Genomic DNA, 27,957 nt, shown 5'->3' with positions numbered 1-27,957 from the left:
TATTTATAGTACAACACCACTACACTTATTTCTACTCTAATTATTTCTACCAAAATTCAGATAATAATTTCCTTCGTTTCGTACGTTCAAAACGCCATTTTTTCGCATATCCATAGTGTATATCAAAGATTAATCAAGCTCTCGACCAATGACATCGCGTCTATTAGCTGTCAAATGTTGTTTACATGTCCTGTTATGGTTGGAATAGAGTATATGTCATGTTTAGTACAACTGTTGGAGATTCAGATAAATTATTTAATAAAATACAGAAATAAGAAAATGACCGTAGTCAAAGATTGGCAGACATTATCAACATAGTACTGGTGCAAAATTTACAAAAGAAAAATGTTTTCTTTGTTAATTCGCTAACGTTTTAACGTGATGTCGTAAATATAATATTATCGTATGAACGCCTACCTAATTGTACCGCAGTCTATTATTAGCATTGGCGTGCTGAAGTTTTTTGGATACGGTTTGAAAAAGACAAAAATAAATTGCTTACAAATTACTCTTATTGTAACTTTCGCGAACCATGCAGCGGCTGTTTGATTTTTAAGAGATTTTATTTACATTTTTTAAACAAAACTAAATTGTTGATTTAAATTAGGGAAGCATCCGATACCGATACCGATACCGATACCGATATATCGGCGATACAGCAGGTTTTCCGATATATCGGTATCGGCGATACTTTTCTGGCCGATACAACGATACTGTTCAAATTACATGTTTTAAAAAAAGTAGTGTAAACGCGCCTCTTGTTTTGTTGTATTATCTCATTTAAATTTGTCATTTTCGTTGCAAACGAGATAATACTTTGTTTTTTTACACTAAAATTTGTATATGTTTTTTTATTTACTAACTCTTATTAATAAACCTTATTTTCTGAGCTTAATTACCAATATTCACATTCCAAGTCTGTAACGTTTTATTTTAATATATTTTTTTAAATAAAAACAATCAATCAACACGTCAACTTACATTTATTTTACCTTTATTTAAATTCGATAAGTGTATCGGTATCGGTTTCGGTATCGCCGATATTTTTCTAAGAGTATCGGTATCGTATCGGCAAAAAGGCCTATCGATGCATCCCTGATTTAAATTAATAAATGGTAGAGCAATTTTGAAATTCCAATCGCCGAGCAAGATGACCTTGAAAGTTAAAAAATATTTTATTTTCCTTATCTACTTGCACGCATTATTCTGCTAACGTTACATTTTTAATCCCAGATTTGTTTTCAACATGAAGTTGAATTTCATAATGAAGTTTATAATAATACGCATTTAATAAATGCTATAAATAATCCGTACAAAATAATTAAAAATATATATATATATTTACAGCCCATTTGAATGGAAGAAGGAATAAAGATAAAAAAATATGTGTATCCATTCTATATTCAAAATTCAATTTCCGTTGTATATTACTTATTACTACATATATCTCCATACACGTAGTTTATAATATTCGAAATTTGTAAGAGCCTGTCACTGTTAGGAGTAAAGAATGAATCTTCATTTACATACAAACCACAGTCATAATAACTATACATATATGTCGTGCCGATATGACCCAGAAGATAGTAAACGGGATTCGTTGTTTTTTCACGGTAAGCACGTGATTCGATTCGTCTTTATAATTTATCTATACATTAGCATTACATTAGCAGCCTGTAAATTTCCCACTGCTGGCCACTCAATTTCCTCTCCCTTGAGGAGAAGGTTTGGACCATATTCCACCACGCTGCTCCAATGCGGGTTGGTGGAATACATATGTGGCAGAATTTCGTTGAAATTAGACACATGCAGGTTTCCTCACGATGTTTTCCTACACCGCCGAGCACGACGAATTATAAACACAAATTAAGCACATGAAAATTCAGTGGTGCCTGCCTGGGTTTGAACCCGAAATCATCGGTTAAGATGCACGCGTTCTTACCACTGGGCCATAACTATAAGTGTTTGAAACGGAACATTTTTATTTGGTCGAGCTTGATATTTCAACAAAAACATGGTAAATATCCCGTTTCAAATACTTATAGCGATAAAAATAACCATGTTAATTTAAAATCTAGTACTTGGTATTTTTGCGTTACGGTTTGAAGGGTGAGTGAGCCAGTCTAGTGGCATAAGGAAGTTGATAGCATGCAAGGAATGGTTAATATTTCTTATAGCACTAGTGTATATGGCAAATGGTGACCACATACACTAGTGCCATAAGAAATATTGTTAATAACAACGAAATAATCACAGATTCTAACAATAGTATTTTTATTGCGGTAGGTTATGGGCCATATTTCTTGACAGAACGTTACAAAGGAGCGGAACAGAAACTGTAAATGTCAATCAATATGACATAACAGATAAATCAGACAATGAATAAACGTTATTTAAGTCGGTTGAAACCGCGCGGAACATAAATTCGGCTACAAAGTTATCTTTATAAATAATAGTAACTTAGATTTAACTTACTTAGTTTTCAGCGCTTTACAATCGACACACGAAGAGATGATACAAATAACGCCATTTCAAAAGTTTTCCATAACGATTCATGGTAGGCGGTTGAGCCCTTAGAACGAAGCGAAAGATTTTATTACTCATAAAGAACCTTACAGTTCACTTTTACATTGAACAATACATATAACTTACATACGAAGTTGGTTTCAGTGGTAGAATCTGTGGCACACTGACCAAAAAAAAACAAAAGAATGTATAAATTAAAATTATGGCAACATTATATTGATTTGATTTGTTACATGGCTAATAAGCCTTGGGAACTAAAATGCAATGTCAATTCACCTGTAGTTACACTGGCTCACTCACTCGAAAACCGGAACACATAAATACTAAGTGTTGTTGTTAGACGTTAGAATATATAATGAGTGGATTGTACCTACCAAGACGGACTTGCAATAAACCATAGCACAAAATAAAATTGTGAGATAAAAAAAAAAAACATTTACATTAATTATAATATTCTAAAGACAGCATCGGTACAACTTTGTCGAGACGCCAGGCAAAATAAATTAAAAAAAAAATAGTTCGCTTTTTAAAAATATATATATTTATATTATACATCGCATACATGTATTTATAAATTTAAATTTCGAAGTCTATGTACCTACTCGTATAATTATTTAAAAGCATTTATTCAAACGGTATTTAATTTCCTGCCATTAAAAACACGTATAAACCTTTCCTAATACATTTAAGTGAATCGTTTATCCTTTTCGTCTATATATTTATATTTTATCTTTATTAAAATAAATTGAACCAGTTTTATAGTAAGCGACGTATGATAATATTATTCGTTTTGTAATTAAAAAAAATTAAAATCAACCCGTTTTTTATTATATTAAAACCTTATTATCGAATTTAACTTTTTAATAAAAACTACAGATTTATTTTTTATTTTTTACGGAATAAGGTAAATTAAACTTAAACAAGCACCATGTTTGCTTACAAACAAGTGAATATGAATAATGTACCAATAAGAATCCGTCTGGAATATAAATAAAATTCAACTGATATTGAGATCAAATTTTAACAGATTCTCGATACTTAGAGAATCGATTGTGATTCGTTTGTAGATAACATCAAAATTTATAAAAAATATTAAGATTTAGATAAATCTCGTGTTCTCAAATCGAATGCAAACGTCTAATTCTGCGGTTGAACTGCAGACAGAAACTATTTACAGTATAAAGTGTGTCTTACTTTCTAGATTTAATATCAATAATCTATGCATTAAAGCGAGTTCACTGATCTTGAAAAATGAAAGAATACTTTTCAAACAAGACCGTCCAATATATTCTTCAAGGAAACTAGCAAGGTATAACATTAGGTATTATATTCCAGTGATATTTAAACTATCATTATATAACTACATATATTTCAGCTTCTTTAAGGCAAACAAGCCAGGCAGAAAAATAGTCTACCTGTAAGAAGCATAAAAAAGCATTTACTATGCAATGTACCGTCGACCGTGACATAACGTATCTCGTCCCTTGTGCCTTTCGACTGGACCTAACACGTGAAAGTTCCAGAACATTCTGTTTGTTATAGTAATATGCTAATAATGCTGATCAGCGAAACGACGTAATAGAAAACCTTGATTAATCTTTATTATCTTCCGTATTGGGTATACGTAACATATTATATGCTATGTAACCGGAAAATGTTCTGCATCTTAAAAACCATCAAGTTGATATGAGCTCACTTCTTAGGTATACCATCGTACAGTGTTATAAAAACAATACGTAGGTATGAAAACTTTTTATATTTTATAGAATTATAAGTATTCCCGTGCGTTTGGCCGTTGCTTTTCTTTGCTCGTTTTTTGTGGCGGCGATCGTATTAATAAAAAAATCATCTATCCTTCTCCTGGGACTCAAGCATGTTTTATAACTAATTTGTAATACCTAATTCGGTTCCGTGGCTTAATCGTGAAAGCGTAACTAACAGACAGACTTTCGCATAACATTAGTTATAGTAGTAGTAGGTATATATTATATATTTTGTTTTAGATAGAACTTAAACATTTCAATAGGTTATAGTTTCAGACGGATATAACCCAGTACATTAGTAAGTATACTTAGCCTATAACCGATGTGTCAACGTAGTCGGTAAAATTATTTGCCTAGAGGCTTTCCATACAAAAACGATAACAGGTATAAAATTAGTTTATATATATATTTATAATATTTTTCTATGGAAAACGTATTAAAGGCTATCGAAATAAATGTCGTATTACCTTTGAGCGTTTACTATCAATAAGAATTGATTTTTCTATTTTGATCGCGGTACATATAGGATATATTTAGAACAAGATATTTAAATAAACAAATAACGAAGAAAAACTGCAACGCGGCTACTACAGCCTGTTTTACAGCTTGGCCCGACACATATCGTATTATAGTTATTTTCGTCGCCTTACATTTAAAAATACATGGAGATAGTCTTATTTCATCATCATGGAGATTAAGTATTTTATTAAACGTGCCTTTAAATAGCAATCAAGGCCTTTATGAAAAAAACACACGCGAACATGATCTTATAAGAAATATTCATGCCATTCGAATAAAAAATAAACCGTTCGAAAGCAATGTAACTTGAACCCATACGTATATTAAAAATGCGAAAGTAAAAATTCCTTTCCGTGTTTTTTTTTTTCATCACAACTAAACCGAACCGATCGTTATAAAACTTAACATAAACATAAAGAGGCATTTCATTTACTTAAATCATGAGTTAAACAAACACCAACAAAAAAAGCGGAATGAGTCGCGGGTAACAGAAAAATTTATTAAGTAAAAACATGTCAACTTATTTATAATAAATAACATTTATGCTATATATATAATACGTAAAAAATAGAAGACGTTAAATTAACAACGTAATAAAATATAATTAACAAATACAATCTCATACTAAAAATATACTATGTTATATATATATATATTAAGGAACAAGTTCTTATCGCAAACCTATAAAAATAACTTTAGATGTTTTTCTCCTCGTTTATGTTTCACAGACGCCAGAAAATCTTACTACGTGTTCATTTTCGAAGCAAAAACGTAGCGAAAACATTTTTCTCATTTCCACTAGCATTATACAATGAATATATTACCACGGATCGTGATCCATTACATAGAAAGGAAACAAACAAGTATTCGTCGCTAAATTGAACCTTTTACAATACAAATAGACGTTAAATTATATATTATCGGCGTGATACGACTGGGAGTATAAGACAGCTAAAATCATGAGAAGTTTATTTTATTAAAACAATAATTAATTTTACGCAGAACAGAACCCACCCCCCCTTCGTAAGTGAATAAATTAATATTAAATTTTGAGATAATTTCAATAGTCTGCAATATTTATATATCTATAAAGCTGTTAATCGCTTGTATCGGTCAATATAGTTACATATTTTTCTTTTAATATAAATAATTAAACAGCACCCTGGTTATATTTTTGTCGGGCGAGGTTTTAGTTGGGTATTCCGGTGCATTTGGTGCTGACTCTCACATAAACCAATACGTGTTACGAAAACACGTTAAAACGTCTTTCCAGCGGAAAACCTTATACTTCCTACCTTATAAAATATATTAAACCAAAATACGTCGTTTTTGACACAAAGCTATTAAACAAACTTAATGAAAAATTACTATACCAAAGCATCATAACCGTCCTAAACGTCTTTCAACGGTATTTATTGGCATTTGAAGACACATGTCACCGATCTTGAATAATCCATTCCATCGAATATTAATTAATTGACATGTAAAACACAATGGCGCCAAACCGGTGCCATATTTGATGACGTCATATGTCAACAAATCGTCCCGCGCAATAGAGTTGAATTTCACTCCCCGGGCTAACACGCGCCCACGAGTCGGTCGAGACGTATTTAGATCGGATTAGCCCTAGGTATTATTTTTAAATCAACTCAGTATCACGCGTCTTCTTTACGCTATTTAATAATACTGTTTCTTATCGGAAGTATTACCATGCCGACTATTCCAATAAATGCAACGATCGAAGGATTTTTTATCTCTATAGATACTTTAAATGTCTGAATCGCTATATTGTATGTTAATGAAAGAGGGAATTTGAGTATCCGTGTAGCTATATCCATTGAAAATCAAAAATAAACCTATCGAGAATTAAAAACTATTAAGACATTAATTAAACATTTTTTCAACTTTTACCTTTGACGGAATACAAATGATTATTTTTTTTCTTATATCTATTTTAATTATACTTTCAAAGTTCTTATGAGAATAATTAATAAATATTTCTTCGCAACATTTAATGACACATAGTCTCACGCTCCTTCAGAACACTATATATCGGAAGAATCTTGGACATTTGCTATACATGCTCGCAATATCCTGAATACGTACGTTACACTTCAATATGACGATAATTGTTTTAATTGCCCTATCATGTAATATCACTGAACTACCTATGATGTATGACACATAGTGTCATAATCGCTGATGAGTCTACGTAATTACACTAAAGCCACTAATCCACGCAAGGCTGTCCGCGAGTACCACACACACGCGAGAAATAAGTGGATCATCAATTTTGGTATGACGTGGAAGAAGTGAATGGATATGTCGACTTGTTAAGGTTTAACCTTGATATTACGATACTTGAATTTAAATTGAGACACGGCCTGGACATTAAGTCTTTAATAATACGATACGACTTAGGAGATATGATTATTGGGTAAAAATATCCAATATTACTTATTAAACCGTTCATTTAGTAGGTAAACCTTACTGATATATCTTATGCCCATTAGTCTCGAAGAAATTCTGCCACACTCACTGCCTAGTGAGGCAGCGCTGTTGAATAAACTTCAATATTTCTACCTATCCAGAGAAGTGGCATTTTCGTGTACGGAAACTTTCAATGGCTTTTACTTGTACAGAGATTTTTACATACATTATAAAACAATCAGCATCGTTGCATATTCATCTAGCCTGTTCTTCAGTCTTCACGAGATCTACTTTTTTATGGCACTGATAGGCGGACGGATAAATCGACCACCTGAGGGCAAGTACTGCAAATAGACAAAAAAAAACATCGCTAATGCGCCACCGTAGTTAAGGAAAAGCAAAAGCAAAATCAAAATATACTTTATTCAAGTAGGCTTTTCAAGCACTTTTGAATTGTCATTTAACAAACTATTTAAAGTAAAGCTACCACCGGTTCGGAAAAAAAACTCAGACCGGAACCCATAAATACTAAGTATATACTGCTGCTTGGTAATAGAATATATAATAGGCCATACCCAGACGGGCTTGCACAAAATCGCAGTAAACTTCAAGCATTGCACTGGGACTTACACAAGCAATTCAAGTGTTTAGGTCTATCGCTATTCTAATGTGTAGCATGTCTACGCGTTACAATAGGTAATCGAGCTTATTACACTTCACACCGCGTCACCATATCTACATAAATGTTTCAAATTAATAATTATTATAACCAGACGGAATTTCCTGATGTTAAACTTTTGCCCTGTCATTTGTTAAGGTTTTTTACGATCGCGAGATCAGAGAATATATCCTCAGAAATACTTCATTTAAGATTCGATTTATCTTCTAAATAATACGCGTAGCAGAAACCCTATTTAATATCTCATCAATAAATCAATAATTAACAATAAATGCTTAATACCTATTAATAGTTCAGAAGCATACCATTATGAAGTGATGTCCTGAAACGTCGCCGGTTCATCCTCCTGAAAGTAAAAATGATAATTAGACACATAATTAATATTGTTACGGTCATGTTTTTTTTAAAGACAGAAAACAAAACGTGACCTAAAAATTTCGATTCTTATTGTAAAGGTAAATCATTTTCCATATCGATAGCGACGATAAGTTCGAATAATCAATAAAAAAAATCTAAAATAAAAGATTGTATATATATATAATAACGTAGTTATTGCTATTAGTCATTGATGTAATTGTTTTGTTTTTCACGCTAGCTGACAAGAAAGCTTGTATTTTAAAGTATGCATTTATTTATATATCTACCAACTAGTTTTGTTGGATTACGAAGAAATATTGGCGTTATAAGAAATATTACCGTTCGGAACTAAGAGGTCCTTTGAGATTTGTCGTTACACTGGCTAACTCAGCCTTCAAACCGGAAGTAAATAATACTAATAATTGCAATAAGACGGGCAATCAAATGGCCTATTTGACCTGACTCAATTTTCAACACACGCAGACAACCCACGATGTTTTCGTTTACCGCATATAGGATAGAAGCGATTAATTAAGCACATGAAATGCACCCGGTGTTGTTGGCACGGATTTAGACATACGACCTTCGGCTATGTTCACGTGTTGGGATTATTAAGTTTTCATGAAGCCAAACTATTATATTATTCTTATATTAAGCGCTTCAATTCATATGCTTAACGATTTTATCTACATATACTTATAAAATTAGGACTAATGGAAAACCCATATATGTAAAAAGGACGTATTTCCCCATAAGACAACACAAGTCAGGTTTTTTATTATTTAACCTGTGTAATGTCAATGTGTGTAAATTACATAGCATATAATAAATATAAAAGTTATATTATAATTTGTATAACAGTGTGTTGTATAACTCTCAGTGTTTTTTATATATTTATTTTTAAATCTTTATTGATTCTTCTCGGAAGAATCTACGTTGTCTACTGACTAGTAGGCGCTTCTTAGGAAACGAACTAAAAAGAGCTGAAAAGATTAATCAGAAATGGAAATAAGTAATCAAATTTAAGATTCTATTTAATTCTACCTCCTAATAATAAAAAGTAGCAAAAAGCATAACGTTCATTGGTCGCCTATCACGTCATCGGCTCCGATCGACCAATGAAAATTCAAATTAATGTGATTTTTATCAGCGTTTCAGAACTTGAAGTATAATTGATTTAAATAAATGTTATAAAAACAGTTTTTATATTTAATTATATTTGTTCCCATTATATTATTTTATATAAATAATAGGCTACTTAGACTCCCAACCCTACCAAACGACTAATTACGTAATAAATTAATTTCGATAGGTGATAATCTAATGAATCAGGCATGTTTCATTGCCTCTTTTTAGTACTGTACCTATATTCATGACAAAGGGAAGTTGTGATGTCGATGTGTAGTAATATCATTCATACAGATATGTGTCAAAGTTTGCAAGGAAAATATTTTTAACGACGATTGAGATAGTGTTCTTTTTATACAGTTATCCGTCTTATACCATGTCTTCATAGCCTGTATGTAAACATGTATGTGGTTCGGTCGCTCTTCAAACCAAAATATAGCATTACCTGCTGCTATTTCGTAGTAGTATAACTGGTAGGTCACCAAAAATCCATGTCGATGAACACTTATGTATAAAAGTCTTAAGATTAACAAACTCTGTTTGAATTTAGGTTATTTTGGTACTCTTACGAAATAAGCCATTACCAACTGACCGCCAAATGAGAGAAGCGAGTAAATCTTTGTAATAGACCAATCTTCGCACTTAATTAAACTATTCGCTGGAACGAAACGTTGACAGCAAAAAAATAAATCTTTTACCGAGATCGTTACCCATATGGATGTGACATAAATATATTGTATCGATGAGCGCTAAAAATAGCCTTTGGAAAACAAAATAATAAACGTTTGCTTCTAGAAACCCCTTATAAATAATCCTATATAGTTAATATATCCAGCTTTATATCTACGTCCTTTATGAGGTCACAGTAAATTATGTTTATGAATTTGTTCAATGGCATTGCTCGTTGATAGCATATTGAGAAAAGTTGCGATACTAAATAATTCAACCTTTACAGCGTGTCGAGACGATAAGACGATTAAATATGTTTTAATAATATCATTGAAGATATCTTAAACAATTAATTAACCTTTTTTTAATGTAGTTAATAGGTAGGGCAAAGGGACCACCTGATGGTCCGAATCACTCAAAGACATTGACGCTGTAAGAAATAACCGTTACATCACACCAATGCGTTACCAACCTTGTGAGCTAAGATGTTATGTCCCTTGTGCGTGTAGTTACACTGGCTTACTCACCCTTCACAAAAATACTAAGTATTGCTGTTTAAGAGCAGAATATCTGATGATTGGATGGTACCTACCCAGACGGGGTGCACAAAGCACAACCACCAAGAAAAAACTTTATGTTGTGACGTGTATTTTTTAATGTTTTTATGTACTTATTTTTTTTTATATAATATAGTTAATTACGTCAATGTAGTCAGAGTGAAAACTACCGGTCCGGCCGCTTTCGTAGCGAACGCTGGCAAAAATAAAACATAAATATAAACATACTAGAGTTCTGGAATGTGGTATTTTAGTTGTAAATACATTCCACGACATAAATATACTCACGATCTTATAAACGAGGCATAGGAAACGTATTAAATTCTAAAATTTTAGTAAGAATATGTAATATTATTTATTTCTGTTTGTAATCTCAAGTAGTTTTATATTTTGAAGACGTATGTACGATTGCGTGAATCAGGAGGAAAAGAACATTTTCCGGTAATTGTATTCCTCTTGTGTTATAAACGATAGAAAAATCGAATGGTTAGAGAGCATTTTGTATGACATTCAGTAAATAAATTTACATAGGACATGAATCTTTTTTGTTTGTAAGAATTTTTCGCGTCAAATCCGATTCGCGTCGAAGACAGCCATCGCAGGGTTTTACTAAGTAAAAATCTCGCATAATCCGATTCCCACAGGGCCTGGTTATCTTTCGAAGATTTCCCCTCTGACGTAGAAAAATAATAAAGCTCTATTCTACATTGCCGAAAACACGCGGAATAGTATACCTGATATGAAAAGGCCAGAATATAACGGAAACGGATATACTTCCAGCATGTCCTCACCGATTTCACCGAATTTCACCGACTAACAACGCAGGTGATATCATAGCGAACAGCTGTGCCCCTCACACTCATAATCCGATAGTAACCTAACACGACTATAGAGGACGCCACTAAGGACTATCGGCTTTATGTAATCAAGATATAAATTCTACTTTCGTACAGCTGCGTAATATGTATCTTGAATTAATTGATATAAAAAAAGCTTGAATATTTTAGACTCCAGTTAGAAAATCTACGAACAGAAAAGTCTCTACTGAATTAATTTGGCGGTAAATTAACGAACCATTAAGCGCTAATTGAGCAATATATATTTTTTATTACGGACGCACTTTCATTCCATTATTATTTAGAGGTTTAAAGTCAATTTGCATCGACATGATACTATCTCGGTTAGACGGGACCTAATCACCACCTACCAGTATATTTTGTAAAACTCATCGTTACGACCAAGGCGTATTTAATTTAGAATTTATATTTAGAACGTTATATTTATTTAAGATAAATTGATTAAAAATTTTGTTTCAATGTTATTTAATTTCGTGATATGATTTTTACATCAACCGTGTACCAACATTGATTATTATTTGAATTTTGTATAAATAGCGATGTATTTACAATGAACAATTATAATTATTGTTGAACTTGAGCAGGGTGGTTTCTTTGCCGGCTTAATAAATATTGTTTATAGCAACACAAAAATTCGTTTCAATTTTCCGTTTCAATTTTCTTATATGAAGCGCAGTTCTAATAATTTTGCCAATTTTATTTTGTTGGTCAATTGTTGGTAACCAATATATTATGTATAATATTTAATACCAGGAAAGAAGCTTGCTTATAAATGTCATTCAGTCTTTCGTAATTTTTTTTTTTTTAAAAAGTCGTGCACATATTTTAATTTAAAATGTTAAAATCATTATAGGTATATTATATAATTTTATAATGTAATCTGTGGCACAGTTGATTGAAGAGATAAATTTAAACCGAAGGTCGTTGGTTAAAATTCGAACAACTCAATAACAGTTTTGTTTAAAATATATATGCAACTCATTGCAGCTCTACGAAGGATGTACATTTTTTATGTATCATTAAGGTACATTGTGTATATGATAATAATAATATAAAAACTAAAATAGATGGTATTTCAAAAATGTATAAATTATGCTTAACTATTTCATTAATGAATAGCTTCATTTAATTGTAATTATCGTACAATTAAAATACTTTATTGTATCTATTCTATTAATTAAATATGAACTTAGACTTAAATATGTTTTAAATTATAAATTTAAAGATGAAATAATTTAAAGATGGTATTTTTGAAGTTAAATTAAAAAAAAACTGAAATAATTCGTAGAAATTCTGAATATTATTGAACTACAAACATCAAAGCAGCGTTTTAAGACTAGTCGTTTAATATATGGGATATTCTATCGGAAACATTGATTTTTTTAAGCCACAGTAACGACATACTTACTTTAAAGTTAAACTTATAGACAGAAGCCTGAACATCGATATCCAAAATTTTTACAAACGAAAAAGAAGAACTTAAAAATAAACCTTCATCCTGAATTTAATGGGATATCTTTTTAAAAAGATAGATATATATCAATTGTCCTTAACACATCAACGTCAGCCTAAATACCAATTTTCATGTTTCGATCCGTAAGGTAATTAGACGTAACTGGACAATCCGAATGTTACCTATGCCCATAAACACTGTATTGCTTTTAACTTTTTACTATAAAAAAATAAAAAAAAAACACACGCACATTGTCTCTCCACCCCCAACGAGATCTAAGATGTTGTGTATCGCTGTTACGCTGACACATATCAGTCAAAGCAGCACTGAGTAGTAATACAAAATATTGCCCAAATAATTTCAACCCAAAACTTCATAGTTTACCATACAAAAACCCTGGAAGTAAACAATATTTCTCATTAACAATATTCGAATAATTACTTTATATACGATATAAAGTATTTAAAAAAAAAAGGTTTATTGTAGTTTGAAAAGTGTGTACCAGACAAGATAATAAAACATTGCAATTATAAACAAAACAAGCAGGCAATGACCGATACGTAATCATATAAATAGATTTCAACCTACATACCACTGAAGTTCAACATAACTGGGAAATAAATTAGACAGTTTGTTAATCTATTCCATGAAGCAGTTTCCGGTTAAATAAATCTATAAATAGTTTAAAATAAAGTCGCTTTCTGTTTCTAATCGTAGTTCTGCTAATTTCTTCTAAGCCACTCAACGGATTTTGATGCTTTTTTCACGAATAGAAAGAGCGATCAACGAGAAAGGTTTGCACGTATAATTTGTAAATATTTTGTACAAAATGGCTGAACTACGACGGTGTTTTATACAAAAAAAAACTGTTTTCATCCGCTTTCATGACTAACGTTCACTACATCTTAGGAAATACGTCAAAAGAATGTACTACAAAATTATGGTTCTTTAAAAAGCCTACAGAGAACGCGATAGATAGTATATGTCTGTCTTCTAGAGTACACAAAATATATATTAAAATATATTTATTGTTAATACATCAAACTACATACATCAAAGAGGCCCTGTATCCCTAAACTAGGAAACCCCTTATTTAAGAGGCCAGTGACTTCCCAATCAGTGTTTACATTTATTAGACTTATTATTAAGTTTAAATATTATGCTAAAATATATAAAGAGAGTACAAAGAAAGAGAAAAAAAAATACAATACAAAAATATGTCGAACAAATGTGGTAAGGTACACAGATAAAAAACTATTTATTGCAAACAACCTAATTGTTGTTTTAGTGGTTTATCGTCAGGTGTTAGGTGTAAAATAGTGTATAATCTATCTCGGGGTTCAATGTTGTTTCATACCAAATATCTCTCATTTCGATAAATATTACTTTGTTTAAATTAAGCAAATTTGCATTTATAAGCCGTACAATTCGAAATAAAATTATTATTCATAACTCACATTTGTATTCGTAGCCGGTCGGGCCAGTGAAAAAATAATCGGTTTTTCCGTCAAGGCTATCCCAGTAGCAGCTTAGCAAATGAAAAACTTTGTCATGTTGTTTATTTGAGAGTCACCCTCGCGGATGTGGAAAATGAACCTGTGTAAAATATCTCCTAATCAGCCGAGAGATTGGCCGCCATGACCGCGAGGCAGGTATTATTATTTTGATTAAATTATGCTAATATGGACAGAGGGTTTTTTATTAAAACATTAGCATTTTATTTATCCTTAAAAAACTTCAATTTATGTTCAACAAAAATTAAAAACTTACATACATATGTATGTTCTGTTCTGTTATGTATGTTCTTTATAAACTCGTCTTAGAAAAAAAATATGTCAACATTAAGGGCGTTATATGGGTATACAGTCGGTCTAACGTAATCGTCAAATACCATACGACACGCATTACATATGATTACAAAATTAACAGTCAATTTTATTTATAATAATTGCGTTTATAAATTATAATTCAATATACATATTTACCTCTAAAGAAAACACTTTTGATAGTCTAAACAATGGACAAATATGTAACCTTTTCTTAGGATCTTATCGAATGACTTCATCCGTGATATCAAATAAAGCTACTGTCTTAAGAGATTTTTTGGTTTTTGTTTTGCACCCATTACAATTTACAGTTTGAAACGTGACAAGGTCGAGCGATAACTTATCAGAGTAAGATTAAACGCATTATCATTGAAATGACGTTATATATTTATGACGTATTCAAGTCAATTGATTAAAATCTTTTTCCATCTATCTATATAAATAAGAACGTTTTATGTTAATTCTCTATGGCTTCCTAAACAATTCATCCGATTGAGGTGAAACTATGATTAGTATGTAGAAGATTCGTGGTCCCATGAAACAATAGAATTCGTCATGTTTTTTCTTAAATATAAACGTTTCATGTATATTCTACCCGTGCAAAGCCAGGACGGATAGCTAGTCATTAATAAAAATGTTAAAGGTGACGCAAAATATATAAAACTCAGATCGCGTGTTTAATTCCAAAACTTCTGAGTTTGTTTAACTTTTAATTTAATTTTGTGCTTTGTGGTGAAAGAAAACATGGCAATGAAAGGTATTTTTGTCATTCTCTTTTATAAGAGCGCTTGTGGTCCCGCTGAGATTAAATTACTAAATCATATTTTAACTTAATTGTTATTACAAATGTATATTTATATTATCACACAACCAATAAATCATAATTATCATATCTAAATCTTTTTATATTTAAAAATGCAGAAAATAACAACGCCTATACACATTTCTTTCAAAATAGGTTCTATCAATAATAATAATTGTTTATTTAAAAGGAAGTTTTTTCCGTAACTATTTTCATTAGAAATCTTAAACAAAGCAACAATACAATTCATACATTTCAATAGAAACATTTTAATTTAAATTAAATGTTTTTTTTAATACGTAATTATATTTAATATTTATGTATTTTTTTCATTTTGTATACACAATTCAGCGTATTAAAAGTAAACGAACTATAAGTGTAACAAATATTTAAGACATTAAAGCAATAAAATATGATTTTAAGAAGGGCTTATGTTGTACGTAAAATCAATAATGTAATTTATAAAGCGGCTTTGGATGTGCTTCCGTTGGACGCGTTTAGCGAACGGCGAAAGTTGTAAGGAGCGAATATGTGAAAGTTATCGAATGTAACCGGTGGAACGACTGCTTTGTACCCTACCGAAGTCCTGGTTTCTTCGACGAGTTTAAAAAGAAAAAAATATATAATTATAAATTACATCTTTTTATACTACTCTTGTTTTAATAAAAAAATATAGGTATATGTACAGATATATATTATTTCTTATCGACTTTAAATTAAACAATAAATAGTGTCTGCAATTATTATGAAAGTCGTTTTTTTTTCCGAAGATATATTACGATTATAAAATGCAAATAATTATGTTCTGTTTTTTTTTTAATTATTTTTTTATTATTAACAAATCTATTGTAACTTTATAATAAGGATTAAATTATTGCATAAATTTAAAAAGGTTATAAGAATACAACTTTTATTGTTATCTAAAACTCTATTCATCAATGATAATTATATTTTTGTAAAAAATTAATAAGTGCCGCAGTGATGTGGAGATGGACATATGAGACAAGTTTGTTATAAAATCAATTTATGGTACATATTCTAAAAGTTATAAAAATGAAGAACCCATTTTTACAGAGAATTTTACAGAAGATACTACCTATTATCTTAGAACTCTATCAGATTTTTATTCAATTATTTCAACATCATGACTGTTGGCTACAATTTATAATTGAACTTGTATGTTGTAAGCTTGTGTAACTACGGAGAAGCAATAGACTAGACCGACTGAACACCTTATGAGACCTCATATGTGCGATAAGAATATACCAAAGTCTTACTATTTTGGTTCCTGAAACTTTTCAAGAAACATTTGCATAACCTGCTTTATTTGTGACAGCAAAAACTACTGCAAAATCAAATCCAAAATATTACAATAAAAAACAAATATAACTATTTAAATGTCTGAGTTTATTATAATTGCAATATAACTTATTTAAACTATTGTTAATAGTTGTTTTTCCTATGTAAATGATGAGATGAGATATTGACTATATATTTATTATTTATATTTAATGTGACCTAGAGGGCATTAAATTATAAGTTTTATTTCAAATTATATCCAGCTTCTATATATCTTACTGATATGTCCTTAACATCCGTAGTGTGGCTCTGTATTTACTTTGAAAATGGGAATTGGTTAGAGTTTGGAGTTCATATTAACTAATTTGAAATATCATTAATTTTAAGCAAGTTTTCCTTCTAATAACCACAAAAGAGTATTTTTGTTTTATTGTATTTATGGTATATGTTTAAATTTTGTTACAGCTTTCTTGACAGAATTAAAATTAACTGGAAGGGAAATTTTCCAACTCGTATCAAATATAATTTATAATTATGCAAAACATGGTCTTTCTAGATAAAGTGCAATGTCACTGATAGCACTGATGGCATTATCTACCAAGATAACTCGCAACATAAATCTTTCTATTTACATCTTATATAACTTTGTTAAATAGACATAAAATACTTTCTAAGTTGATTAAGTTTTGTATATTATTAAAATCCATTTGAACTATATTATTTATTAAGAATTTTTATTATATATTTCTAAAGCAAGGTCATTGAATCATCAAAGTCAAGATTAGTATTTATGAATTTTAACAAAACATGTATGGTCACTTGAATAAAATATGCATAAAGTTCTAACTATTTAGTAAAAATGTATTTCAATTTTTCCCTTTTTTTTTTTAGTAATAAGCATACCTATGTATTTAAAAATAACCCAATAATTCGTTAATTATTGCAGTTATTAAGTATATCTAAGATATTTCTACCATTAATTGAAGCATTCGCCATTCATATTATCGTGATGGAATAAATTATACTTATTTTACGGTAGCATACCTTCATGGAAGTATTGTTGTGGCACAATCGACGTCCTAGCATTTTTCACACGACGTAAGAATAGCAAACAACATTCAATACCCCACAATTTACTTTCACAATTATAACACAAGAGCCTCCGCGACTTACGAGAATCGGCAGTAAAAGGAAAGAATTTCTCTAAAATCACAAACACTACACAATTATCACAAATATTACACCTGGCGGATGTTTTCCAATAAGCGAACACAAATAAAACACCTCCGTGGAAACTACTTGCGAAACGATAATATGTCAATCGACGTCAAATTATCGACAATGTATACAGCAAAATATTAACTATTTATGTAACTAGAACAGACAAAAGCTTATTAAGCTTGTTATTAGTAGATTTATTTTATTTTGTTAATATCATCGCTTTTCGATGAAATAAGTACTTTTATAATCAGACCCGAGTAAGCAAACAACTACGACACGATTCTATCGACAACTGGAAACTAAGCCATAAACCAATTTTACCAACCAAAAAAAATTTGCTATCACTGTCATGAAGTGACAAATTGACAATTGACAGTTATGGGGTTACCATACATGAATATACCATAAAGTTTTAACCAAATTATATTACATATAAATTAATGCTACGTATTGATAAAATGCCAATAATAATTCAATGTTACGAAGTATAATAAAAATACTGGTATATTTCTATATGACTTTTTTTTGAATTACTAACTACCAGTCTACCTCATTCCATACTATTATTAATTATCTACTGTTCGCCGTAGACCACGCTAAAATAACATATTTTTTTTTCTTTTAATTGGTTGGCAGACGGGGAAATGGGTGGCCCTGGCTGTAAGTGGTCACCACCGGCCATAGACATAACTATATATAGGTCATCACCATTTTAATAATAATCTTTTGTTATCAAATGTATTTTTTTAATAATGAAGTGATGATTTGATTTTTATTTATTCATGTTTGTGGCTCCATCAGAATATTTTGTATTTTCTTTTGATTTTTTTGCAGTATTCAAATAGATTCTTCTAATAATGAAGCACTATGCTTGAATTGTTTATTGGTTGATGTAATATAAAAATACAAGTTTTTTTTTAATAATGTTTTTGGCGGAACTTAAATCAGACAGCGTAAATTCTTCTCTATGACTTTTATTCTTGATATTTTGCTACTTATTTCTAGCAAACTCAACGATAAAACAAGAACTAGTTATTTTATCTAGAAATTTTCTGTTGGTTACATTAGTGACAATACAAAGAGATTTAATTCTAACATAAACATTTCGAATTCCAATGAAATCCAGAGTACAGTCAGTTTAATAAATTAAAACACCTATTATTCAAATATTTACAAAAACTGTTTACAATGTATGACATTGCAAAGAGATGATAAAAAGGTAATTGTCAGTCTTACATTTTATTCAAAAGAAGTATACTTCCTGGAGCACTAAAAGGTCCGAGCCGTGATCTAATATCAACAGCTCTAACTGCAAAATAATATTTATATCCTGCCATAAACTGAGTCAATGTGCATGCCATAGGCAAAGGTAGAGCTTTGACATCACCAATTTTTTTCCATAAAGCTGTGCTAGGGGGCGATGACGTTTCTTGATAAGCATATAACTGATAACTAGCTATTTCTTCTTGGTTCTCTTCTTGATACCCATCTATTTTCCATGATATTACAATTCCATTTTCTACTTTTGACAATTTGAGTTCTGGTGCCGGTGGTAAAGCTTTCCAATTTGGAGGTTGATACTGCTTCATAGAGTCTGGTAAAGGTGCAGGGTGCCTTGTTATTCTTGTCATTCTTACTGCATTTGTATTTGGATTCGGTTTTGGCAGAATATTCGGAACTCTGTGTCGAGGGCCTAAAAGAAGAAATTTAATGATAAATTTTGTTTTTAAAAACATTACATAAAACTACAGATCTTTATATATATTAATTAATAATAAAAGTATATTCATAATTCTATACTAAATACATTAATGTACAAAATTCTTACCTTGAGGTGCAATGGGTTTGAGCATGATAGTCTGACCAGGTCTAACTTGATTTTGTGAACCACTAATAGGAATATATACTTTTCGGGGACTACTAATATTTGTACCAAATGGTTGTCTCTGTGGAGCCAGTAAGTTTTGTGGAGATACTAATCTTACTGGAGGATTCACATTCCGTTGCAGTACTTTTGAAGGTGGCTCATCATCTGTTAAATCAACTGTTACCGAGTTGCCCTGTTGCATTTTACTATGGGGTCTTTTTTCTGGTTTCGGTGTTGGGGGTGAATTCCTTATACCATTAGGTAATGTGGTAGTCACTGGAGATTTTGATGAATTAATTGTAATAGGTGTCTGAAGTTTGTTATTGCTTGCATTATTCACTGCTGGAACTAGTCTAGGCACAGGAATTTGTTGAGTATTATTAGGATTTGTTTGCGTTTTAAGAGTTTTAGGACTTTGATTTAATTGGTTCTTAACTTTGTTTGTAGTGTTATTGCAAATTGCATTGTTTTGTGAAGCATTAGATGTTAATACAGATTTTCTCCGTACAGCTATTTTATCAGTCATAAACACCTGCATACCAACAGATCGTGTTATCTTAAGTGGAGTAATTGGAACATCTGATTTTTTCTTCTGTTCTTCTTGGACAGATTTTAAAACTACTTGCAGATCTCTATTTTGCTTTGTAAGCAGCATAGCTTTCTTCTTATATTCTTCAATATTTTGGCTCAATGTTTTAAGTTGCATTTTTATTTCACTTAAATTACTCCTATCTACAACACTTTCAACAATTTTTAATATACAAAATTCTTCAAGTTCATCTCTTGTCATATCAGCCAAGTTCTTTTTGCATGTTTTAAGAAAATTAACAGATAAAAGTGGTTTTTGTATTGGTTTGGTTTCTAAGGTTTTCTCTTCTTCTTTCGTTTTATTTAAATCAGACTCTGCAATACTTGCATTGTCTTGGTCTACGTTCAATGATTCTGTAAAAAAAAAAGTACTTATAAGTATTTACTATTATAAAATCTCAAAATCGTAAGTATAACTCTGTCTGTCTGTTACTTATTCACGGCCAAATCCAGTGGTTTTATCAATATCGGTTCAATAAGCAAGTTTGAATAAATTTGGTCTGAAGTAAGCCTAAACCCCTGAGAAGGACATAGGCTTCTTTTTTATTTCCAAGACCAGACATCCAACTACTAAAACGCGAGCTAAGCCACGTCAACAACTAGTATTTAATAAATTGAGAAGTATACTTAATTATAAAAATATAAACATATTACCTTTATTTTCTATAGGTTCTGTATGCAATTCATCTGTATTAAGTTTCTCATCAGATTCTTTTGCATCAATCTTGGTTTCAACTGCTTTTTCTGGATTGTTCTTTTCATCCTTACTATTCGTTTCTTCATCAATCAACATGATATCATCATCATCTTCTATATTAATACATTGTTTTTCATCAGGACTCTGTAATTTACTTTGAGATTCTTTTTCTATAGTTTCTTCCTCTTCATCCGACAATATATCTAAAGTGTTTGACAATTTACATATAAGTGAAAGCTTTTTTGTACTTTTAATATTGTTATTGGTGTTTTTATTTTCTATTTCTTCCTGTTCATTAGCCTTATCATTATTTACATTTGTATCCTTTGTATTCTCAAGCATTTCCTTAGATTCTACTTCATTATTTTCTGTAGTGGGTATAACACTAGATGAATCAGAAGTTAGGTCTGGGACATCAATGATATCATCTTGTGAAATACAGTCATGATTGCTGTGTTCATCATCAGACTCATTGTCTGTAAGTTGAGTAGTGATATTATTACTTTCTGCATTTGATGATGTATTTGATTTTTCTTCTTTACCGGTTACTTCCTGTTCTGACAATGTAATACATTCTTCCTCTTTCTCATCTGAAATACTGATTACTTCTCCATTTAAAACTGTATCATCTTTTACTTCTTTATTGTTATCTGACTCCTTTTCATTTGGAACTTTTTCATTTGGAACATGTTCATCATTGGTTTCTTCCAATGCGGTGTCCACTTCCTCTGCTATATTCTCTGTGTTATTACTTGTTATATTTTCCTCCTCCTCCTGATTCTTTCCATTAACATTATTACATTCCTCTTCACTTAATTGTAGATCAGTCTCTTTCTCTTTCTCATGTTTCACCATAACACTGTCACTATTTTCTGGCTCTTCATCTTCTATTATAATATTAGAGATTATCTCACCATCTTGGTTTTGTTCACAACATTCCTCAGGCAAATCAGTGGCACTAGTATTTTCAATACAATCATTTCTACTTGAATCATTAAGGCATTCGCTAGAAATATTTTTACTATCATTAATTGTGTCTTCATTTGTTTTAAAATCTTCATTTTCGTTGAACTCTTCCACAATATTTTCCTTAACACAATCTTCATTTATATTGGGAATTTCATCACCTACTTTCTCTGCTATGGTCTTGTTACTAAATTTTTCATCTAAGGATTCCTGTTCAATTGCTGACATCTTCCTTTGAATGTCTATATCTGTTTTAGTGTTTAAAATTAATTGCATTGTTCAGCATTTCCCAACACTTAATTGTGCAAATTATCCGTATATTCTGAAATGAGAACAAAATATAATTATTAAAAATCTAAATATTTATATTCTTTTATTGAAGGTCATTATAGTATTGCTAAAATAGACAAAGTATGTAAAAAAATACCGACACTTTCTATCCCAGGCACTAATATTTTCATAATCATAGTTTTTTTGTAATTGGTAATTTGTATGAAGTTACCTATATAAACTTATACATAGATAAACTGTTTGTGTGTCCTTTTTTATTGTACCTAATCTTAAACTTTTGAAATAGAATTTTATAACGTTTAATATTTGTTAAACGTCAAACGTTTAACGTTGTTGACTTTTTAAATGTCTAATATCGATTTGAAGAAAGGCATTCACTTTAATAATTTCAGTTGCAGTAGTAATCTATAGACTAGGGATGGGGTGACGATAATATTATTTATCAAATTAATAATACATATAGAATATAAAAGAGATGTAAATACTATTTCAATAACATTTTATTTATAAAATTATTTCACGAGTAACAATAACAATAGAAGAAATAACAAAAATAATAATATTAAATTTTAAACGCAAGGCACCGATCGATGCGAATGTTGTTCAATTCATAACAAGTTCTTAGTAATTTATATAGATTATGTAAACAATAAAACACAAATTATCTGTATTAACAAAGTAGCGCCGATTACAGAAATAAAAAAAATATATAAAATTTTAAACTAACGTTTAGTTTTTAGATTACTTTATCTGGAAACACATTATAAAATATAGAATACAGATACATAATAGATAATATGTGCAATGCAAGTCAAACTTCGCGGCGCCGATAATATTTATAAAACTAAATTTATACCGTTTCTTCCGTCATAGTCTAAAAAAAACACCAAAGATGTTGTTTTTTTAAACAAAACGTACGGGCAACTCGTATAATAATAGGTACATAACAATAAAACAATCGACATCAAAAGTATCCCTGATATGTTCATATTACCTAACCTAACTTACTAACTTAGCTTCTTTATATATTAACCTATTTATCATAATCGGTTTACGAGAAATTTCACACCCAAAGAGAGTACCTAATTATTTAAAATAACATATACTTTATATTTTGGTCCTAGGAATACTAAAGTCAAAGTTGTGGAACAAATTATATCAATATTTAAATCGTTGTAAAGAGAACTAATAAAAAATCTAGATTGATAATAAAATCGTATTAAAAATCCATATTAGTATATTATGTCTTTATCAAAATCAAGATGGCGGCCACCTGGCAGAAAATGCAGCGAGTACAAGAATAAATTCCGTATCCACTAGTCTACAGCTGTATTCTGATCATCAATCTTTCGGCAACGTAACTGATAGAGCTTGGCATTTCATATTCACAAGATAAAAATTAGCATGAGTGAAAGAGACAACAGGCATAAAAAGCAAGGTCTATTCCACACAAGACCGGTACGGTCTCATAACAAAAGTGGAAGATACGAACAAAATTAAATAACAAATAATAATTTGATAAAAAAACCGCTATTTAACAAAAAGTTTCAGTCGGGTTACAAAACATATATATATATTTTTTAATTCAACAAAATTGATATTTTGTTTCTAAATTTCAAAGCATAAAATTAATATTTCATTCCAAATTTGTAATAAAAACTCATATCTAAAAAAAATTTAAGAAAAAAAAATAACTATAAATTATAAAAAATATAATTTAATATAAACATCAATGTAAAAAAGAAATATAAATAATATAATATTTCTTTCACTGTTAGTTATATAACAACAATATATTCCTATAATCACCCACCTATTAAGTAAAACAGAGAATCCAGAAAAAAGAAGAACGAACAAGAAGATTCGATATTCGCGAAATACAAGCGCACTGAATCGCGACTTGAACGGCACTAACGAGCAGAAGGAGAGAGAAGAAAATGGCGGCCGACAATGTGGCGACACAACTCGTGGCGAGACTAGGAACTAATAAATACAGTGCAAAGATAGTATAGAGGCAACGGTGCTAGCGTTCGTAAATATCATAATCTCGACGGAAGCGAGACACTCATAGTGTTCTCCAACATAGCAGAAAGAGCCAACGAATGGTCGATTACGTAGCTCAAATTGACGTATTTGGCGTGTAAACTACTCTATGTTATAACCACTAAGCGGCTACCGACTCAGGTGATATCTACATTCACATATTACCGTGATCTCATTCTCTTGTATTCTACTATTTTAACAATGTAATCTCTATCATTATTTATAAATACATTTTTACCAAATTTTATATTTATTTTACATACTAAAAAAACGGTCTATTGTGTTGTTTTTTAGATTTAATCTACAGAACGTACGAATATTAAATAAAGAAATAGCTATTCAATTAAAATTGTCTATATATTTACACAAAAATAAGTATATAAATTATTAGTTTTATAATTTATTAAGATCATGCGGCGTTGCCGTTCTGCACAGAACAGCGCACGTCGTGTCGTGTGGGCTGCCTGACTCGTATCCGAAAGTGAACGAACAAAGCCGATCGCTGCCGAGGCTCCACCTAGTCAGGTCAGATGCGATCGTCATCACAAAAATAGACATATTTTATCTGCTATCAAATTAAGGTTCATAATAACGATTAATTGAAAACAAATTGATTTAAATTATAATAATGTCTACCAAGAGTAACTCAGATAGCTACCTAAAAACAGGATATATCATACTTATTGATGATTGCAGATATGACTTGGAACATTCTGTTTCACCTACGTCATGACGAAACAATGAAGCGAAAATGAAAAAAATACTGAATTAACCGATCAAGAATAATTACAATACTGGAAGAGCTACAAAATCATTGTGTTTAAAAATGTAGATAAGATAAATGTTGCAATACCAACATTCAATCAAGTATAAGGAGATAGACATATTTGCCTCTGCCCTCTAGACAGAGTCTTTGCGGAAAGAACAAAGCCTGATGTTTTCTTCACACAAACGATTTTAACGCGATATAGAATGGCAACTAATAATATTTAATAAATATGTTAAAAAAAGGTTTCCATATAGTAGTATCTTCAATATCACTAACAATAGGGATGCGATACATCGCCGCTTTTTAGTACTGCATTTAAATTAAATCAAAGTGTAATGCAGCACTGAAAAGCATCATTAATGTTTCAGTCTTAAAGAGAAGTGGTCAGTTATCAAAAAGAAGACGGAAATTCTTTGTTCAAACCCTTTTTTTTTTATTTATTTGAATTTGGAATATTTGTATATTAATGCCAATAATATTTTAGGGCCATAGAATAATAAAAATTGATGGTATATATAAAAAAAAAAACGAATAAAATTAACTAATAAAAAAGACATTAAAAAATTGGCACGAGAGAAAGGGACGGAACAAAATACGTCATTGTACGTACATACGTAGACTTAGCTCACTAGAAATCAAAATGGCGGGTGATGTAATGAAGGTTAAGCTTTTTTCGCTAAAATCAACTCAAATAAATTACAGTATGTATGGAGTGTAGCTAAAGTAGATAATATAAATATTAATTATTTTAAGCTTATTAGTATTATGTAAGGAAGTCATAGTCAATTTAGTATTCATAGTTAATCGACGACTTATATTTTCTAAGTACATATTATATATGTACCTACATTAAATCCCGAATATTTATTAATTATGTATATATAATATAACCTTGTCTAGGTATTAAGAACTAATACTAGTTGGTACCTACTATTACATTTTGGTATAAAAAGACAAGTTTTTGATAGATACACGAATAAATTGATTTCGGCAAACAAGACATCTTGGATATGGTGGATAATGATTAAATGATTTTAGTACCTATCAATGAATCGGGTATCACTTATTTCAAAATGTACTAGAAACAGATGCACAAAATATAGTTTGCATTTTTAGATTATATTGTCCATGTTTATAAGGAAATTCTCCATCTTTATTGGCACAGCACAATAAAATTGTGTGTGACCAACCGGGCACGTAATCATATGCCACTTGCCCCAGCAACATCGCCTTTACCGAGTTGGAGACCAAATGCGACGTTGCCGCACTTTCGTTTCGAGAGTCAGATATAGGAACGTCGATTGTTGTTAACTCGTTAGGTTATATAGGTTGTGACATGTGATAATGACAACCTGTCATAAAATATTGGAAATAGTCAATATTATTCAAGAACCTTTTAAAATAGAAAACAATCAAAACATAAAACAAGCCAAGTAAAACAATATGACATTTGAGCTAATTCTCAGGTCAATAAACTGTTCTAAAAGATTGTCAGATTATTGCAAATATAGGATTTTTTTTTTTATTATTAAAGTAATCCTTTTAAATGACTAAAATAATATCGTAGTCATTTTATTAAGAGTTAGACCATTAAAATTTTGACCAAAATCATAAATTGTGAAGATCTAGGGAATCCAAAGGCAAAATAACTAAGTGGGTAGACTTGTAGACAATTTTGTACCGTATCAACAGCAAAATAGTAACAGCTAAGGTTGAATACTCCAAAGTCCTGAAATAAAAAGATCACAATGATTAGCGCTTACCAAGACGCAGAAGACTTTAGAAAGGTCAGCATGTGTAGAATCCTGTATTCTTGAAGTTCAGATGAAGCCAGAATATTCATCTGAAAACCTCGATCGAAGTATCTCGAAGGAGTGAGGGTGATCGAATGTACAGTCGTGCGCCGTTTCGGGCTTCGGCGCGGTTGGCAGAATTCGCCATTTTGTCGTCGCTTGTTTCATGAGCTAGAGTAGATCAGAGATATGAACCTCTCGCTCTATTCAAATACAAAATCAGCAATTATTTGTATGTTCTACTTACTTCTATATATTGCTACTTCTCTTCTTTGTCTCTAATTCTTTGTGTAAGTGGCGTTTCTAAACAAAATTATTAGTTGCAGTAACAGTTGACAAAATCCAGCTATCGTCAATAGTATTCGAGACAAGTGAATCATTAAAGTAGATTGTAAAAAGAAGAACACATTACAATTGGCTTGCAATTTTAGAAAATACTAATAGGTACATTGACTAATTATCTATTCTACATGTCAAAGTCGATAGCGACGAGAAGGATGGTCTTTTACAAATGGTGGTTTCATTATTATTATTGAAATAATGTTAAAAAAATAGGTTTTCGCAAATAGGAATAACTTAATATTACAATGGGGTCGGATTGAGATTAGGAATTGTGGATATAAAAATCATTAATTCATTTGACATTTGCTATTAATAACATAAGTAAGAACTCACGTAACGCCATCTGTCTTTATTTATTTATACTTTTATGAAATTTAAGATCAAGCTTAAGTAAGTAGTACTGCATATATCATATAGAGGACGTAGCAGTAGCCTTGCGTACTGCGCCGTGTGATAAATTAGATTTAGCATAGCTCTTGTGCATATTTTCACCTGCGGATAAACAAAGCTAAGAA

General features: G+C 30.6%; 2 protein-coding genes across 4 annotated transcripts in view; both read right to left on the bottom strand.

Moving 5' to 3' along the window:
* The window catches only part of LOC125069564 (probable E3 ubiquitin-protein ligase RNF144A), a 134,536-nt gene extending 116,169 nt beyond the window's left edge, over positions 1–18,367 (bottom strand). Inside the window, exons 1-2 of the mRNA XM_047679088.1 lie at positions 17,910–18,367; positions 8,223–8,263 (exon numbers count right to left, since the gene is read on the bottom strand). The gene's annotated coding sequence lies outside the window, so the exon portion shown is untranslated. The remainder of the gene's footprint in view (positions 1–8,222; positions 8,264–17,909) is intronic.
* An 832-nt stretch (positions 18,368–19,199) lies between these two features.
* Positions 19,200–27,617, bottom strand: LOC125069563 (activating transcription factor 7-interacting protein 2). 3 transcript variants are annotated; one of them, XM_047679087.1, is made up of 4 exons: positions 27,348–27,617; positions 21,196–22,526; positions 19,915–20,895; positions 19,200–19,779 (listed from the first exon to the last, which is right to left on the bottom strand). In XM_047679087.1, the coding sequence occupies exons 2-4, from the start codon at positions 22,478–22,480 to the stop codon at positions 19,319–19,321; spliced, it is 2,727 nt and encodes a 908-aa protein (XP_047535043.1). In that variant the 5' UTR covers positions 22,481–22,526; positions 27,348–27,617; the 3' UTR covers positions 19,200–19,318. The 3 variants fall into 3 exon arrangements, with proteins under 3 accessions (XP_047535043.1, XP_047535041.1, XP_047535042.1); XM_047679085.1 differs by lacking the exon at positions 27,348–27,617 and adding an exon at positions 27,071–27,271; XM_047679086.1 differs by lacking the exon at positions 27,348–27,617 and adding an exon at positions 24,309–24,436.
* Between the last annotated feature and the right edge of the window lie 340 nt (positions 27,618–27,957).

Source organism: Vanessa atalanta, chromosome 15 (assembly GCF_905147765.1).
Source record: "Vanessa atalanta chromosome 15, ilVanAtal1.2, whole genome shotgun sequence".
Classification (NCBI taxonomy): Eukaryota; Metazoa; Arthropoda; class Insecta; order Lepidoptera; family Nymphalidae; genus Vanessa; species Vanessa atalanta.
Note: the sequence above shows the minus strand (reverse complement) of the source record. Positions and strands in the feature narration are given on the sequence as shown.

What these genes read in the sequence shown, in the direction of transcription:
- LOC125069563 (XM_047679087.1), bottom strand. Translation starts at nt 22,480, where the DNA reads ATGCAATTAATTTTAAACACTAAAACAGATATAGACATTCAAAGGAAG. An exon ending in AGAACCTATAGAAAATAAAG is followed by an intron (nt 20,896 to 21,195) that starts GTAATATGTTTA and finishes TTTTTTTTACAG; the next exon opens with AATCATTGAACGTAGACCAA. An exon ending in CAAACCCATTGCACCTCAAG is followed by an intron (nt 19,780 to 19,914) that starts GTAAGAATTTTG and finishes TTCTTCTTTTAG; the next exon opens with GCCCTCGACACAGAGTTCCG.